An 18101-nucleotide genomic window follows, 5' to 3' on the forward strand; every position below is an offset into this window, starting at 1 on the left:
ACCAGAAACAATAAAATCAATGCACTTTAGCCACGTTGAAATAGAAAAAGAAATACTTAGGTCTATTAACTAAATTGGAAAAATAACTATGTAAATATAAAACAGCAAGCAGATGAAGACAAGTAAAAACACAATTGGGAAGAGGCTGCTGTCTTCATTAAGACGAATGTCATAGCACTAAAACTATGCAAATAAATAAATAAATAAATAAATAAAAATAAAAATGGAGAGAGAGAGAGAAAGAGAGAGAGAGAGAGAGAGAATAAATTTTAACACATTTCCAAATTGGTATGGCTCAATTAATGAAATTAGGAACACTAGGATACAATTGTTAAGCCTAACAAAGAAAAGTTAGTATGTACTGTAATTATCACCTTTTTTCCTGCAAAGTTAAAACTGTAAAATATATAATTTAACAAAATTGATTTTTTAATTAAAAATTTTTATAAAGCGATTCGATTCGATTTTGTGCCATGTTTAAAAATCAAAACCTATTTTGAAACGGTTTGTTTCAATTTGGATAAAAAATGTTTCGAGTCCACTTAAACTCGAACCAACGTTTTCAAACCAATGGTTTCGATTCGATTTACTGTTCCACGAGTGTAGCCCTAATTCAACCAACTCGACTCTACAATATTTTATCAATTAATTTTATTCGTGATACTTACCTTAACTAAATAAGACAAGAATCCATTTTCATTTGTCATTTGTCCAACTTACTAACAAAAACCAAAAGTTTGACAAACTTTCATTTTTTTGCAGTCTAATTAGCTGAGAATTTACGTAATTCAATTTTAAAACAGTGGTAAAGATATCGTGTTTGAGTGTTTTACATCTTTCACATTTAAATCTAGGCTTCTATAGCCAGTATGGAACCAAGTTGAGCTTAGATAACCATTAAAACAAAACACATTTTTTTCAAACTCATTTTTTAATACACATTCTCACAATAAAATACTTTGCACGTAAATCCAAATATTTTTCCAGTTTGTGACCACGTATACTCCAAAAATCACTATTTCAAAACTCATTTTCTTCGCAAAAAAAAAAAAAAAAAAAAAAAAAAAAACTATTTTTTCAACTGAATTAAGTTGACATGATTTAACTCAATGTACATCAACCGTATTTCAGTTTTTTGCAGTCTAATTAGCTGAGAATTTACGTAATTCAATTTTAAAACAGTGGTAAAGATATCGTGTTTGAGTGTTTTACATCTTTCACATTTAAATCTAGGCTTCTATAGCCAGTATGGAACCAAGTTGAACTTAGATAACCATTAAAACAAAACACATTTTTTTCAAACTCATTTTTTAATACACATTCTCACAATAAAATACTTCGCACGTAAATCCAAATATTTTTTCACTTTGTGACCAAGTATACTCCAAAAATCACTATTTCAAAACTCATTTTCTTTGGAAAAAAAAAAAAAAAAAAGGAGGACTCATTTTAATGGTTGTCAAATGGGAGCTAAATAGACATCAATTGCATTCTTATTTTTGCAATGAAGTTAATTAGCACGAGTTTGCGAAATTTAAAATACCACACTGTATTGTTCTTGGGGTGTGTGCTCAATTTTCACATATTTTCTACAATATTAGTTAATGTCTCTTGCCATTCAACTTTAGTGGGTTTTCCTTGACAGCACAAAGTATAAACATACACACCTCACACAGTTACATTTTCAAGAAATCAGCATGTTGGATGAAAATGTTTCGACTCATCTCTATACAGGAAATACAAACAAGAACTTACCCATGGCTCCCGATTCACATATACGTCGGCTGCAGTATTGTAAGTAGGCGACCCAACTGGAATTTAGATCACGAAATTTCCAGATCTAGCAGAAGTTCTCACACTCCGAAATAGCATACTTGATTATACTTCTTCAGCATCACTCTGGCTGCTGTTTTTCAGTATATCGAGCTTGCAAAGAGGACAGGTGGCATTGATGCACAGCCACTTGTCTATACAGGTACAATGAAAATGATGATGACACGGTAGTTCACGCAGTTCAGTTCCGTCATCATAGGCACAAAGGCAAATGCAGCATTCCTGCAGTCGAACACGGAAACAAGTTCAAAAGGTAAAATAATTTGGTGAGTAACGAGACAATCTAGTTAAATCAATGTCATCCTCCAAACCAATTGGGAAGCATCGGTCTCCATTAATTCGGTAGCAAATTCATCTCCAAACCTTTCATTATACATGCACAATGAAACTGTTCAAGTGTTCAAAGAATTGTAACAAGCCCGTAATGGAAACATGCATCACCACAAATTTCTGGGCCCAAGTCCAACTTCAGAAGCAAGAGATATTTGGAGGGTTTCCATGCTGATTCTGCAACTACAGTGAAAGGTTGGGACCAACTTCCCACTAGGGCAATAAGTTAGGAACCAGTTATGGCATTTTGCGAACCAATATGCAGTTGTATGAAATAGACTGTAGAAAAATGAAAACTTTGAAGAATTTACGGAATTTCAATCCATGAGATGTAAAAATAGAGCTAAATCAAACATACAGCATCTTCCAGAGGAAGAACATGCTCTGTGGGAGAGTCAGTATCGCATTCAGTCATTATTCCTCCAAATGATTCTTGAATTTCACCATTTTGTTTCTCGAAATCACCAATTCTTCGAAATTTGTATCTAGGAAGTCTCTCAATGTCTTCCTTGGTTGTTCCTTCCTGTTACCATAAAGAAGCAAATGTCAAATCAAGAAATAGATAACAAGATACTAAGAGGAAAAGACACTCAACTACAGAATATGAGCAATATTCAATCCACTTATTTATTATTTTCCAAGGAATAACAGTATAACACCAAGGCAAGTCTATGTTAGCATAAGCAGAACACTTTTTAAGGAAAAGACAAATGAGAGTTATGGCAGAAACTGCCAACACTTTAAATAACCAAGATACAGGAAGAATTGGAAAAATAACTACCCCATTAAACTCAAAACAGTTTTAAATATCTAATAACATAATTACGTCAAAAATTAATGAAACTAGGATATCAACTTCCAATATTCGTGAAAATGAATAGAAAAGAGAAAAATATTAGTGCACACTTGAATTAAATAGGATAACCCAGTGGTAAAAAAATTATTCTTTATCTTGCTGCTTCTTACTAATCACTCCCAAATTAATGAAAACCAACATATAGGGAAATTTATTAATTTATATTTTTGTAGATAGGTCAAAGATCAATGATGGTGAGGTCAAAACGGATCCTAAAGATCACGAATTAAAAAAACTACCCTAGAAGTCAGCAATTACAATGATTAGAAAATAATCCTAATTATTCACAGCATTACACAATTTCTAAAATGAGGAAAATTGTATTTTCCCACACTAGTCAATGATTTGGGCGTCCATGTAAGAAGTAAATTAACTTGAGATAATCAACTCAACTCGTAAAAAGTCACTTGAGTACGTGCATTGATTAATACCATCCAAACCTAAGAATAAATCGCTCATTACAGGAATAGGCATAATTTGATTCATACCGCTGGGATCTTCAACAATAGCAATAAAAATCTGACATAGTGACTTTTGTTGATAATCCATATTTATTGTCGAGAGACATTTCTCGTCACAATCCCAAAAATGAAATCATCTTCTTTCAATTATAATCTCCTCGAGAAACAAAAGACACAGAACCAAAGGTCTAGGTGAGAAAGGGAGAATTTCTGAAGCAAGATTATAGTCCATAAGGGATCTAAGCAACCCACTGTCACATAGGGTAGCTGATACACACGGACAGTGGGTCTGGTTTTCAATTTCCAAGCTTGAATAGGAATTATTCACCATTTTGATTTGCTTCAAGCAACTCATGGACGGGGTAAAAATGGAAAAAACACGTAAGAATTCACAGCTTTAGCAAATTTCATGAAGTGGCAATGAGGGAAATTGATGTAGAAGATGTTTCATATTCTTGAAAAGGATCATTTTGTAAACTAATACTTAAATTATTAAGACAAGCTATATGACATCATTTCCTTTGACTATGAAGGTCATGTTTTCAAACATATCCAACAAAAAGAAGTTACCTGACCAATAGAATGGAGGTAGTCAAAAAGAAAAAAATTAATTACAAATTAACGCTGCTTGGTGGAGTTCCTCATTATATGCAAATTAATTTTAATCCCTCCCCAGCTCCCCGTGGAGCAGTAAAAGGGAACATGAAATGCCCTGAGGGAGATATTGCTGAAATATAAGCAAGTGTCTTCCTACCATGGCCAAGCTCAGTTAAATCATTAATGTTAAAATTTCATAGATCATCACTTTGTAATGACTTGCAGCATTATCTCAAACTGAACTGGAGTACATGGATGTGTCTCTCTAGGTTCTTCTCATACACAGCCTTGTTAATAGCTAGCTTTTCCGGTTTACAAGCATACCATTACATGGTTCACATTCAATTCTAATCCTAAAGATATCTGATTTAATGAATGCACAAGTACCAGCTGCTTTGTGACGATACGATAGGGCTCTCCTGATTCCAGTAAAGCCAGCTGTGAACTTAGGATTTTTCCAAGAAGCTTAAAATGGACACTCATAGAGAAATATATAAATGGAGACTGGTATCCTGGTTTTGCTAGCCAATCATACATGCAGCAAACAAATTTCTACAACTTAATGTACCTGATCTACTACTGCATACAAGATCGCAATAATACATGGTAGACAGCAGCAAACAGCTATTCCAATGACACATGCCACTGCGACACACAGAACAACAAAGAACACATCGAATGCTAGAAATGTGATGCAAAGCCTGCAAAACAAAAATATTCATAGATAACTATAAACAACAATATTAAAAAGAATTGAAACTGAAGCAAAATTAGAGGGGTATATTTCGAGAACCAGTAAAGCTGAGGTGAATCATGGATCAAACTTTGGCTACCAGCTGATATCCAATAGAACCCAACTAACCACCAAATGAACGAGAACATTGTATTTGCAGACTCCAGATGTTTCACAATGCTGCCAAAAATTTACAGCATTAGTTTGTTACACATATCAATTTCTCTATCTCAAAATCTTAAAATTACTGAATACTTTAAAGGCCATCTGAGGCCCTGTTGTTGAGGAAGATATACAGAAAACGACTATCACTATAGTGGTTCGAAAACAACTGGCTACAGAATTATGTTTTCTTCAACAGGGATGACACATATAATCTTTTATCAACACATAATGTAAAAGGAAATTATGAGTAAAATTTGACATACAAAGTGGTTTTCTTCAGACAAATCAATAAGATGAGGATCTAAATATTTTTGTCGATATCATAGCCCTGCCCTCTGTGCCTCCATCAAGCTCCACTTAATAAAATATATTTTCCGGGTCATTGCATGATCTAATCGTGCCACAAGAACAATCACTTACTCTCTATATTGAATTTAGCCACTGTAGCTTCTATACAAGATATTGCGGCTTTCAGTTGTAGCTCTTACCTTTCACTGTCATTGTGTCAACTGGATATGTCCATAGCCCAATTCAAATGCATATACATGTGAGACCATGTATGTATGAATGTGTGCGGGTGGGTGTGCATATAAGTCTAGCAGTGCATATACTCCCATTTCCAATCCACGACAGTAGACATTATATGAATTTACAATGTAACCTAATTTAGATACATCAGTATCCATGTAAGTAGTTACAGATAAAATATTAGCGTAATATCAAAATAGACCGACAATACTAGTTTGAAAACATAAACTAATCCTATAAACTTAAACATATACCCGTCGACCTAAAATAACATTCAACAAGCGAATGAGCAAAAAAGTCTTGAAGGAAAAATTAAAATTATACACAAATATTAACCTTTACCCAGTTTCCTCGTCATCTGGCCGGCGCTCGGAATCATAATCCCCAGCCTCTCCGTCATCACTTCCAGAGCTCGAACTAGAGGAATTCCGACTGTACCTAACCCGGTCCCCCGATCTCCCATCCACATTCCGCTGCGCATACCTCTTCTTATACTCCACACACACGCACGCCATGTGGAGCACACATTGAAGAGAATAGACAACAATCCACAGCCTCAGAGGCATAGACGGAGAATCTTTCCTGCTAATGATCAGAATAGAAATCGAGACAATCACAAGCGCTAGGTTCCATATAAGGTCCAGTACTACTATAGGCTTAGAATACGCCCAGTCGCTCTGTCGCTCCTCGAGTTGCTCAGCAGCAGCCTCGCGAACGCGGACGGACGGCTCTCGCATCGCGCGGGTCCGGTTACTGGCTTGCCGGATGAAACTAGCCGCGCCACGGAGGCTAGGCGGACGGCGCAGAAAACGGTGTCGGGTGCGAGACACCCGTTCCCCCGTTAAAGGCGTCGTATCCACGGTGGCATTGGGGGTCGAGGAGGAATTGTTTGAAAACATTGTTTCAGGTGGAGAATTCCTTCAATTGATAAAATTGATGAGTTGATTGGTAGCAATTTGTAGGCATGAGATCTGTTTGTATAAGTTGTGCGTAGTTTGGAGTTCGATCGTAGAATGAAGTTTAGCAAAGTTGATTAAAATTTATGAAAGTTACTTAAATAGAATGACAAAGATATTTATATTTTAGATTATGTTTGTGTCACATTTTTTTTAAAAAATATACTTTTTTTAAACAGTGATTTAACATCATTTTAACTACATATTTTTTAATAAAATAATATTACATGCAAATTCAAAACTTTTATTTATTTTTTAACCAAACATTTCCCGTCAATACATTACTCAAAAATACATTTTTAAGAATATAATATGGCTCAAACGAGGGTTTAATAAATTTTGTAGCGAATCTTGCTACATTAACATATTTCTTAATAAAATGGTTGACTCAATATCACATAATATTTAATTATTGGATTGATATGAACACAACATTTTCATCCAATTAACATGTTTTGTCACTCTATTTATCAGCCACTTTAGAGTAAAGTGACATCTTGTATGTATATTCATGGATATAGATCAGATATAGCTCTTGTTTGAGCCCTATTTATTAAGAATTCTTTTTTTTTTTATCAACTCATTTTTAACCATTTATTCTGTCAATAAAATGATTTTATACATAAATTCAATTTTTAAAACTTTTTAACCATATATTTTCCAAAAAATTATTATTACAAAATTTATTCTCTTAAAAAATGAGGTTCAAACAAACCTATGATAGTCTCACAAAAGATGGTGTATAAGTACGAGATTAAAGATAACTCAATCTTCGTGGATGAGCAGTACAAGTATTTGAAAATAGAAATATTATTGTGTAATTAGTAGAAAATGTCTCTACATTTCATGTTATTGCGAATAATATTTATACCTTTCATTTTTTAACATTTTCACTCTTATTTCAACGTTTCATTGCAGAAAACATTCTTTTCACAATTTTCAATGTAAAATGACCAAAATACTCTCCAATTTAAATAAAACCAAAAAAAGAAAAGAATAAAATACAATTTTACTCCTAAATGTTTTAAAAAGTGCATGTGAGTCCAAATAATTATTAAAAAGTCTAATAACACAAAATGTCCCTACGTTTGCCTATAGTGTGCAAAACGTTCATACTTTTCATAGGTGAAAATGACATTTTCCACAATGAAACGTGAAATAGGGATGAAAATGTAAAAAAATTGAAATATAGGAACCTTTTCAGCAAGAAGTGTCAAACGTATGAATTTTTTTGCTATTGAGTCTTATTAAAATATTAAAAATTAAAAAAAAAAATTATAATGGTACAAATGAAACATTGTCAATAATACTTCATTTTTTTAGAGCAATTTCAATACTACGGCATTAACTTTCCTCTCCTCCTCTCTCTCTAATGCAAAATTTTTCTGTTTAATTTCTTCACACAAGCACAACAAACAAAAGTAGTGAACAATTGAGGGATTCCTACAATTCCCCCACCTGCCGATTGAATTCTGGGATCTCAAATACCAATTTACCAAAGACAATGCTTTCTCAAAAAATCCATATTCAAGATTACAGAAAAATATGGGTGATGATGACAACTTTTTTTTGTTATTTTTAATATTTTAATAAGATTTAATAACAAAAAAAAATCGTACGTTTGACACTTCTTGCGAAAAATGTCCATATGTTTCAGATTTTTTTGCGTTTTTATCCTCATTTCCATGTTTCACTACAAAAACGTTATTTTCATCAATTTGAAACGTATGGATGTTTTGCACACTATAGGCCAAACGTAAGGACATTTTGTATTATTAGGTCTTTTAATAATTATCTGGATTCATTTGCACTTTTAAAAATATTTAGGAGTAAAATTGTAAATTATTTTTTATTTTATTTTTTTGGTTTTATGTAAATGAGAGGGTATTTTGGTCATTTTATATTAAAATGGTGAAAAATGACGTTTTCTACAATGAAACGTTGAAATAAGGGCAAAAATGGCAAAAAATGAAAGGTATGGACATTTTGCACTATAACATTGAAAGGTAAGGACCTTTTGTGCTAATTACTCTAATATTATTCTACTCCCCTAAACAATATATCCATTTAAATGTAAAGGCAATAATTCATTGAATTAAACTTATCATATGTGGTCATCTATGTTAATGATCAATACCACTAATGCTGATAGCATTATTTATTTGAAATTGGTTGACGATAAAATAATAAGGGTAATATTATTTGCAAATCATTATATATATAATTGTCTACATATAAATGACATGGAAAGAGAGAGAAAAAAAGATGGAAATAAAATAAAATAAGTTATTATAGTCCCCATTTGTCCTCATTAAATGCCATTCCATTTCTCTCTCTTATATTTACAACCACAATCTTCTATAAAATAATATTATACGTAAATTAAAAAAATTTCCTTCATTTTCAACCACTTATTTTTAAAAAAAATATATTATTTCACCCATTTTCATTTCCTAAAAATGGGGGCCAAACAGGGGTCTATTTCATGTTATTTATCTGGATAACATTATATACATAATAATGAACAAATAACATTATTCTTTTTTCATGTCATTTATCTATACACCATTACGTATACAATAATATACAAATAACATTACTCAAAAAATTATGCTACGAAGGTTAAAGACATATGAGAGACACGAGTGTTTTATAAAATATGAAATATGTAATTGATAGAAGGTATTCAAGTCGATCTTAATAGAATTTAAAATTGAGTTAGCCCTATCCGCAATGAAAACATGTACTTTTTGAAAATTTAAATAGAGAAAATGTTGAGTTAATTGTTCCAATGGTCAATGTTTTTGATTGGGCATTGAATTTTAAAATGTCGAGTTTTGATCATTGAACTTAGGATAATATTTTTGATTGACCGTTGAAATTTAAAATATCGACTTTTGGCCATTCAACTTTGAAAAATATTGAGTTTTGGTCATTGAACTTAGCTCCATGTCTTTGATTGCTCACTGAAGTTTAAAATGTCGNTGTAAATGAGAGGGTATTTTGGTCATTTTATATTAAAATGGTGAAAAATGACGTTTTCTACAATGAAACGTTGAAATAAGGGCGAAAATGGCAAAAAATGAAAGGTATGGACATTTTGCACTATAACATTGAAAGGTAGGGACCTTTTGTGCTAATTACCCTAATATTATTCTACTCCCCTAAACAATATATCCATTTAAATGTAAAGGCAATAATTCATTGAATTAAACTTATCATATGTGGTCATCTATGTTAATGATCAATACCACTAATGCTGATAGCATTATTTATTTGAAATTGGTTGACGATAAAATAATATGGGTAATATTATTTGCAAATCATTATATATATAATTGTCTACATATAAATGACATGGAAAGAGAGAAAAAAAGATGGAAATAAAATAAAATAAGTTATTATAGTCCCCATTTGTCCTCATTAAATGCCATTCCATTTCTCTTTCTTATATTTACAACCACAATCTTCTATAAAATAATATTATACGTAAATTAAAAAAATTTCCTTCATTTTCAACCACTTATTTTAAAAAAATATATATTATTTCACCCATTTTCATTTCCTAAAAATGGGGGCCAAACAGGGGTCTATTTCATGTTATTTATCTGGATAACATTATATACATAATAATGAACAAATAACATTATTCTTTTTTCATGTCATTTATCTATACACCATTACGTATACAATAATATACAAATAACATTACTCAAAAAATTATGCTACGAAGGTTAAAGACATATGAGAGACACGAGTGTTTTATAAAATATGAAATATGTAATTGATAGAAGGTATTCAAGTCGATCTTAATAGAATTTAAAATTGAGTTAGCCCTATCCGCAATGAAAACATGTACTTTTTGAAAATTTAAATAGAGAAAATGTTGAGTTAATTGTTCCAATGGTCAATGTTTTTGATTGGGCATTGAACTTTAAAATGTCGAGTTTTGATCATTGAACTTAGGATAATATTTTTGATTGACCGTTGAAATTTAAAATATCGACTCCATTCAACTTTGAAAAATATTGAGTTTTGGTCATTGAACTTAGCTCCATGTCTTTGATTGCTCACTGAAGTTTAAAATGTCGAGTTTTGTCCACCGAATTTTGAAAAATATTGTACATTATACATTGTAAATCCGATATTTTTCAAAATTCAACAATTATGCTAGTGAATAACGTACAGCATATTCCAAAATTTAGTTGTCAAAACTCGACATTTTAAATTTCAGTGACAAATCTAAGACATGGACATAAGTTCAATGAGCAATTGAAAACATTGACCTAAGTTCGGTGATCAAAACTCGACATTTTAAAATTCAGTGATCAATCAAAGATATGGACCTAAATTCGATGACCATAACTCGATATTTTTCAAAGATGAGTAGCCAAAACTTGATATTTTAAATTTTAGTAGCTCAACATTTTCTCTATTTTAAAATGTTGAGTTAATTTTTAACTCGAAAATGTTATTTAATGCAACCAAAAGCCTGTAGGTAATTTTTCATCAGACAACTGCACACTTCATGAGATAAACAATCACATAAAATTTTGTTTGGACGAGACCAGAAAAACCATATGATTACTGGAAATATGAGGGGAAGAGGATGAAAGGGAATTGCTGGTCGCGTGGTCGTATGATTTTCGTGACTTTGACTGCCTTCTTCTGGAGGATTATGTACGTTCTTTTTACTTTTTCCGCTGTCTTCCTTCCCCTTCGATGAGTAAAACTAACTTCATCACCATTCTTTGTCTCCCTTTCTTTCTCCACGTCCGCCATCCCCTTCTCTCACCCGATTCTTATGACTACCCACTGTAATCCTCCCAATTCCACGTAGCTCCGCCCATGTTCACAAGTTCTAAGCACTGGAAGCAAAAAGAAAGCAACTCATGCCCCCCTGAAACTAGGATATTTCCAGCCGGAGTGGGTAAAAGAGCAATTTTTCAGGACCCGTCACTCCCAATTCTTTGACTGTTTATTTTTTTTTCTTTCTGAACCAAAGTTGGGAATCGGGGTTTGTGTACTGATAATGTTGCATTGCCTAAGTTTTACCCGTTGGAACTATAGATGTAAAAACTTGAGTCAGGAATTCCACAGCATTGGCAAAAAAGATTTTCTATTTGATGCAAATAAATATTTGAAGGAGTTGGCGAACTCCGGTCGAATTGATGAAGCTAGGAAAGTGTTTGATGCAATGCCTAAGAGAGACGAGTTTTCGTGGAATACAATGATTTCTGGGTATGCAAATTTAGGAAGGTTTGTTGAAGCTAGGACACTCTTCGACGAGACTCCAAAAATGAGTGCAATTACTTGGGCATCATTTATTTCTGGATACTGTAAAATGGGGTGTGAAATTGAGAGTATTGAACTGTTTTGGCAAATGCTATGCGAGGGGCACAAGCCCAGTAAGTTTGTGTTGGGAAATGTGCTTAGGATGTGCTCTATTAAGCGTCTACTTTCAAGAGGTGAACAAACTCAAGGTTATGCTATTAAGACACAATTTGATAGGGATGTCTTCATTGTTACTGGGCTAATCGACATGTACGTGAAATGTTGTCGTGTTCTTGAAGCTGAATATCTTTTTAAAAAGATGGCTAGTGGGAAAAATCATGTTACATGGACTGCTATGATTAATGGTTATTCGCTAAATAGTGATGCTGACAAAGCAATTCAATGCTTTAGGGGTATGAGGTCTGAAGGGGTAGAGGCCAACCAGTATACATTCCCAGCAGTGTTGACAGCTTGTGGATCTGTTTCTGATCTTATGTTTGGGGTGCAGGTGCATAGTTGTGTTGTTCATGGTGGTTTTGGTGATAATGTGTTTGTTCAAAGTGCGTTGGTCAATATGTATGCCAAGTGTGGGGACTTGAGAAGTGCCAGGAAAGCATTAGAGTCAAGGGAGGTTGTTGATGTGATTTCATGGAATGCCATGATAGTTGGGTGTGTGAGACAGGGTTCCTCAGAGGATGCATTGTCATTATTTCGTACAATGCATGCAAAACGTATGGAATTTGATGAGTTCACATACCCCTCCATCCTCAATGCTCTTGCTTCCAAGAAAGATGTAATAAATGGGAAATCCGTCCACTCTTTGATCTTCAAAACTGGATTTGAGAATTACAAACTTGTAAGCAATGCTCTAGTCGATATGTGTGCTAAGCAGAATGACTTAGATAGCGCTTCTAAGGTGTTCAATTTTCTGGAGGAAAAGGATGTTGTTTCCTGGACCTCCCTTGTCACTGGTTGTGCTCACAATGGCCGCCATGAAGAAGCCTTGAAGTTTTTTTGTGAAATGAGAACCGATGGGATTAATCCTGACCAAATTGTCACTGCCAGCATTTTGAGTTCCTGCGCAGAGTTGGCATTGTTAGATTTTGGGCTACAAGTTCATGCAAATTTCATTAAGTCAGAACTTGGAACGTCCTTATCAGTTGATAATTCTCTTATAACAATGTATGGAAATTGTGGGTGCCTGGAACACGTCAATAAAATTTTTGCCTCAATGCAAATTCGAAATGTGATCACTTGGACAGCTCTTATAGTTGGTTACGCGCAAAATGGTAAAGGAATGGAGTCTCTCCGATTCTATGATGAAATGATAGCTTGTGGGACTAAACCTGACTATATTACTTTTATAGGCTTACTATTTTCTTGCAGCCATGCAGGTCTCGTTGAACTTGGTCGCTATTACTTTGAGTCCATGGTAAAAGATTATGGCATAAGGCCTGGTCCTGATCACTATGCCTGTATGATCGATCTTTTGGGTCGATCAGGGAAAATGCATGAGGCACAAAGTTTACTGGAAGAAATGGATATCAAACCTGATGCAACTGTTTGGAAAGCATTGCTTGCTGCATGTAGAGTACATAGGAATGTTAATCTGGCAAAGAGAGCGGCAACTGCTCTCTTTGAATTGGAACCTCGAGATGCTGTCCCTTATGTCATGTTATCAAATATATATTCTGCAACGGGAAATTGGGAAGAAGCTGCTGCAGTTAGAAGATTGATGAAATCAAGAGGCATCAGCAAGGAACCTGGACGTAGTTGGATGGAAGTAAACAGCAAAGTGCACACCTTTGTGTCTGAAGATAGAAATCATCCAAACGCAGACGAGATTTACTTGAAGCTTGATGATATTGTAAAGTTGATTAAGGAAGCGGGTTATGTGCCTGACATGAATTTCGCTCTTCATGACATTAATGAAGAGGGCAAGGAACATGGTCTTGCCTATCACAGTGAGAAATTGGCAGTTGCTTTTGGGCTTCTCTACGTGCCACAAGGAGCACCGATTCGGATATATAAGAACCTTCGGGTCTGTGGTGACTGCCATACTTCCATGAAGTTCATATCAGATATTTTTCAATGCCATATTATTTTAAGGGATTCAAATTGTTTTCATCATTTTAAAGAAGGAATGTGTTCTTGTGGGGATTACTGGTAGGAAGTGCATCCTCTTACTTGTTTGATCTGAATCTCCCTTTAAGAAGCATGAGGTTTTATAAGCTATTCTGTGTGATTAGATGGTCGATAACGGTGTCAATGTTTGTGATAGCCATGTTTTCATCAAACCATCACCAGGATAGATCTGAAGTGGAATGCGGAGTGGTTTACTTACCCCGGTGTGGACCACCTACATCCTAATATTGTTCTTCTCGTGGCTGGTTGTGCTCTTCGTTGTTGGTTGTTCCCTTGGCTTGGCATGGACCATTGTTCATCTCTCACATTTCCATGAACGTTCTAAATTATGGTTGATTTAGTGATTATATTTATTTGTGATGGTAAGGAGCAGAAATATTGTTTATATTTTTTTTACCTGTTAGGGTTTGGTTTAATTAATTTTGTCTGTGCTGGAAGGTTCGTTGTGTTTTTGAGCAAGGATAGACTGGTTTATGGATCTGACTTTGATGATTTTTATGTTTAATGTGTATCGTCCAAGGAGAATGATTTCTCAGCTGAGAATTAAGTAAAAAAATTAACTGGTTATATAATAGTTGTTGTTCTTATGGAATCAAAGATTAAATTGAACGTTTACATACCACTTTTTATCAGTGATAACTACAAAAAAAAAATTGTTTTTGATGTTTAATGGGGGTATGGTCCAAGGAGAAAGATTTACCTGCTTAGAATTAATTAGAAAACCATTTAGGTAATAATTGTGATTCTTTGTGGAATCTATTTGATAAAATTTTTAATGCCAATATGGTGTTCAGAGAATAATTTACTAGCTGAGAATTAAGCAGAAAAATTAACCATTTATGCAATCATTGTGGTCCTTGTGGAATCTATGATTTGATTAAACTTTAGACAACTTTTTTACAGTGTTGAATATGTTTTAGAGCTCTATAGCTTATGTATGAGTTAATCAAGGAACCTCTCTGTGGTCATGGATGTTAGTGGAATTTTGCAACTACTCAACCACAGGGTTCAGTGAATTGTGTCCATGAGGGCATACAAACTACTTTATCAGCATGATCTAACATATTATTATGTGATCCCTTGCTTATGGGCCCCAATTAGTTCCTTTATTGATTTCATCCTAAACAAACTTTTACAGACAGTGTACTTTCTCTAGGTCTTTGTACCTGCTAGGATAGAGCTTGTATTTTGTATGTAAATGTGCTGAATTTTCTTATATGTGGTCTAGGTTACTTATCAATGCTTTCACTGGTAGAAGGGAACAACATTTTCAGATGATCAGGGCATCTACAATATGTTGACTTGATGGGAGCAAATAGACAATTGCAAGCAGCTTACTCGCATTAGGAAGTTTTTGACAGTCATACCCATGGTGCTGTTAGTATTCTCCCAATCTTGATTATATGTTTGCTCCTCATTAGTTATTAAATCGACTTTTATCTTATAAATAGCTATTGATTTTGAAATGGCATGGTTGTTGTTGATATTGAGTCCTTCAAACATTGTTATACAGTTTTGCAATAGGCCTTTTTCTGGTAAGGTGTGAAATGATAATGCCATCCAAATACTTATCTAGCATACACAATGGATATTGCATTAGCCCATATTTAGACAAAAAACCATATGTCCATGACTCAGTGCTTCTTATCCTTTCATATATCAGCCTCCATGTCGATTCAAAATAGTTGGTCTCATTAGTGAATTTTCCAGTATGCATTGCAACTGTTAGTGTATTAAACTTCCATTAGGTAAAGCCATAAAAATGACCAAATTGGATAAGCTCCTCCTAAGCTCAACCCAAAATGGCCCCACAAGCATGATACAAGAGTACATAATGTGTGTTGTATGAGCAATACATGTTATTTATTTATTTATTTTATTACGTGAATCTGATCTTTCCATAATAAAGTAAAAGACTGTTCTTGCTCCTAAGTTTATTGCTTCATTAACACTATTTGATCGATCAAGATAGCTTTTTTAGTTTGTAGCTTGCTTGCTCTGTGCTTGTGCTAAGGAGTAGAGAACAGTCCTTTACCCTTTTCATATCATTATATAAGCATATAAATAGAATTCATTGATGCACTCACATTGTAAACAAGATCTATTCATTGTTAGTGTGGAAAACAAATATTAATAAATCAATAACATTGCATTCATTAACTTTTTTGGTCTAAGACTGTTATTGAGGATTTTAGATATGTAGAAGAGGAAAATCTTGAATATTGTTGCAAATTGCAATTGCAATTGCTTGTCTTGTTGCACTGCCAAATGAGAAGGGACATGTTGCCAAAGATGGCACCACCACCACCACCACTATAGGTGGTGCAGCAGTTAACCACCATATCACTACAGGATTCTTGAAGGCACTATCTCTTTGTAGCCTTCATCTGATCCATGACAAAAGGTTGAATTATGCTTGTTCGGTTGCATTGTTGTCAAGTTTGTTCATGAAGTTGATGGTATTTGATAGATTGCAGACCGACCTGTGAGGGAAGGACAAATGTATGTGCCGGTTGATTACAAAGGATTTAGGTTAGGAGTTCTGTTAGCATTTTGTTGAACTATATAGCTAGGAACCAGGATACCAGGGTGGAATCCTAGCTTCAAGTCCCTCTATCTTAGATTTAAGACGTCATTTTCCATTTTATAAGCTAATGAAATGCTCTAAACACTCAAATCTTTTCTGTTGCAATCAACCTCCCATCTTGGATGCCATTCCTTGCAAACCAAATGGGCCTTAGGTATTGTTTGATTAGCAAACAAATGGATGTATAGCTTCACAATTTTTCCTTCTACCCAGAACTTCCGATGAGGCTTCTTTATATAGCTGTTCATTATTTGGCAATAATATGTGTTGGAAATCAAGAAGATATTTGACAGTAATTACCAAGATTGATTAGTTGTAAATTAGAAGGTAATTTGTCAATCATTGTAAATTTGCAATGTATATTTATTAGGTAAACTAATTAGTTGTTATTTTCCTTGTTTAGGCATTATTTCCCTAATTTTTATTTCCTGTAATTCCTAGGAATCCATGTAAGTCAGAAATTATTCAATTCAATAGAAAAGAATCAATTCCAAATTATTCTCTCAGTTTTTTATGGTATTAGAACCAGCAACTGCATATCGACTCCTCCTTGTTCTCCTCTATTTTGCCTTTCTTTTTCCAGTTTCCTAGTTTTTTGCCTCGGTTGTAGCACCATGTCTGATGCTTCAATTGAATCTGTCGTTGTCACACCATCCTCATCTGTTACAAACCTATCAAAAGGTAGTGGAACCCACTCCGAGTCTCACTCTGTTCAAATCACCACTATTCACTTGAGTCGTGATAATTTTTTGCATTGGTCTCAATCAGTTCGCATGTACATCTGAGGGCGTGGGAATATGGACTATTTGACAAAGGGCCCCCTGCAGAAGATGATCCGGTCTATGTGACTTGGGATGCTGAAAATTCCATGGTCATGACATGGCTTGTTAATTCTATGAAAGAAGATATTAGTTCTAACTATATGTGTTATCCAACGGCACAAGAGCTTTGGGAGAATGTGAACCAGATGTTTTCAAGGAGAGGACCATCAAACTTGGTGAAATCTGTCAAGGAGAGGACGCTGTCACAAGTATTTCAACTCTCTGAGACAGGTGTGGCAAGATCTTGATCTTTTCAATACCTATGAATGGAAATCTGTGGAAGATAGCAAGCATCACAAGAAAATTGTCGAGGACAATCGAATTTTTAAATTCCTTGTTGGCCTCAATATTGAATTTGATGAAGGGGGAGAATCATTAGAAGATAGCCCCTTCCTTCAATTAGTGATGTCTTTTTGGAGGTAAGGAGAGAAGAGAGTCGAAGGAATGTGATGCTTGACAAGAAAGGACCCAGTGCTGTTGTTGAAACCTGTGCCTTGTGGCTGCATAGTGTAAGAATTATTGATTTTTAGATTCGATGCCCCTCATTGTGAGGTTTCCTCCTATTAAATAGAAAGAATCTAGGTAATTACAAAGGCTAAGTACATAACTCACGCCTAACTATCTGCTATTTACTACATGACACATGCCTGCCTATTTGTTATTGCATAATTCGTGCCTAACTATTTGCAATCTACTGATTGGCATCCCCCCTCAAATTGATGCTGGTTGATTAAGAAGCATCAATTTGCTCACAAGAAATCGATGACGCTGTCAAGTCATGGCCTTTGTAAAAATGTCAGCTATCTGGAGGGCAA

The 18101-nt window shown here is 34.2% G+C and overlaps 2 protein-coding genes across 4 annotated transcripts in view; one reads left to right on the top strand and one right to left on the bottom strand.

The window, feature by feature from the left end:
• Positions 1-1524: 1524 nt before the first annotated feature.
• On the bottom strand, positions 1525-6532 carry LOC111390005 (E3 ubiquitin-protein ligase At1g63170-like). The gene is made up of 5 exons (XM_023014992.1): positions 5846-6532; positions 4871-4990; positions 4646-4778; positions 2522-2686; positions 1525-2055 (listed from the first exon to the last, which is right to left on the bottom strand). Exons 1-5 carry the CDS (start codon positions 6400-6402, stop codon positions 1879-1881), a joined length of 1152 nt encoding a protein of 383 aa, XP_022870760.1. The 5' UTR covers positions 6403-6532; the 3' UTR covers positions 1525-1878.
• Positions 6533-10982: 4450 nt separating this feature from the next.
• LOC111390010 (pentatricopeptide repeat-containing protein At2g03880, mitochondrial) overlaps positions 10983-18101 on the top strand; it is a 9711-nt gene continuing 2592 nt past the window's right edge. Inside the window, exons 1-3 of one of the 3 annotated variants that reach the window (XM_023015000.1) lie at positions 10983-13022; positions 13128-14240; positions 15107-15255. In XM_023015000.1, the coding sequence (XP_022870768.1) occupies positions 11492-13022; positions 13128-13903 (2307 nt within the window). In that variant the 5' untranslated portion in view covers positions 10983-11491 and the 3' untranslated portion in view covers positions 13904-14240; positions 15107-15255. Of the gene's footprint in view, positions 14241-15106; positions 15256-18101 lie in introns of all 3 variants that reach the window. The other 2 variants (XM_023014998.1, XM_023014999.1) reach the window with 2 other exon arrangements.

This window comes from Olea europaea, unplaced genomic scaffold (assembly GCF_002742605.1).
Source record: "Olea europaea var. sylvestris unplaced genomic scaffold, O_europaea_v1 scaffold638, whole genome shotgun sequence".
NCBI lineage: Eukaryota > Viridiplantae > Streptophyta > Magnoliopsida > Lamiales > Oleaceae > Olea > Olea europaea.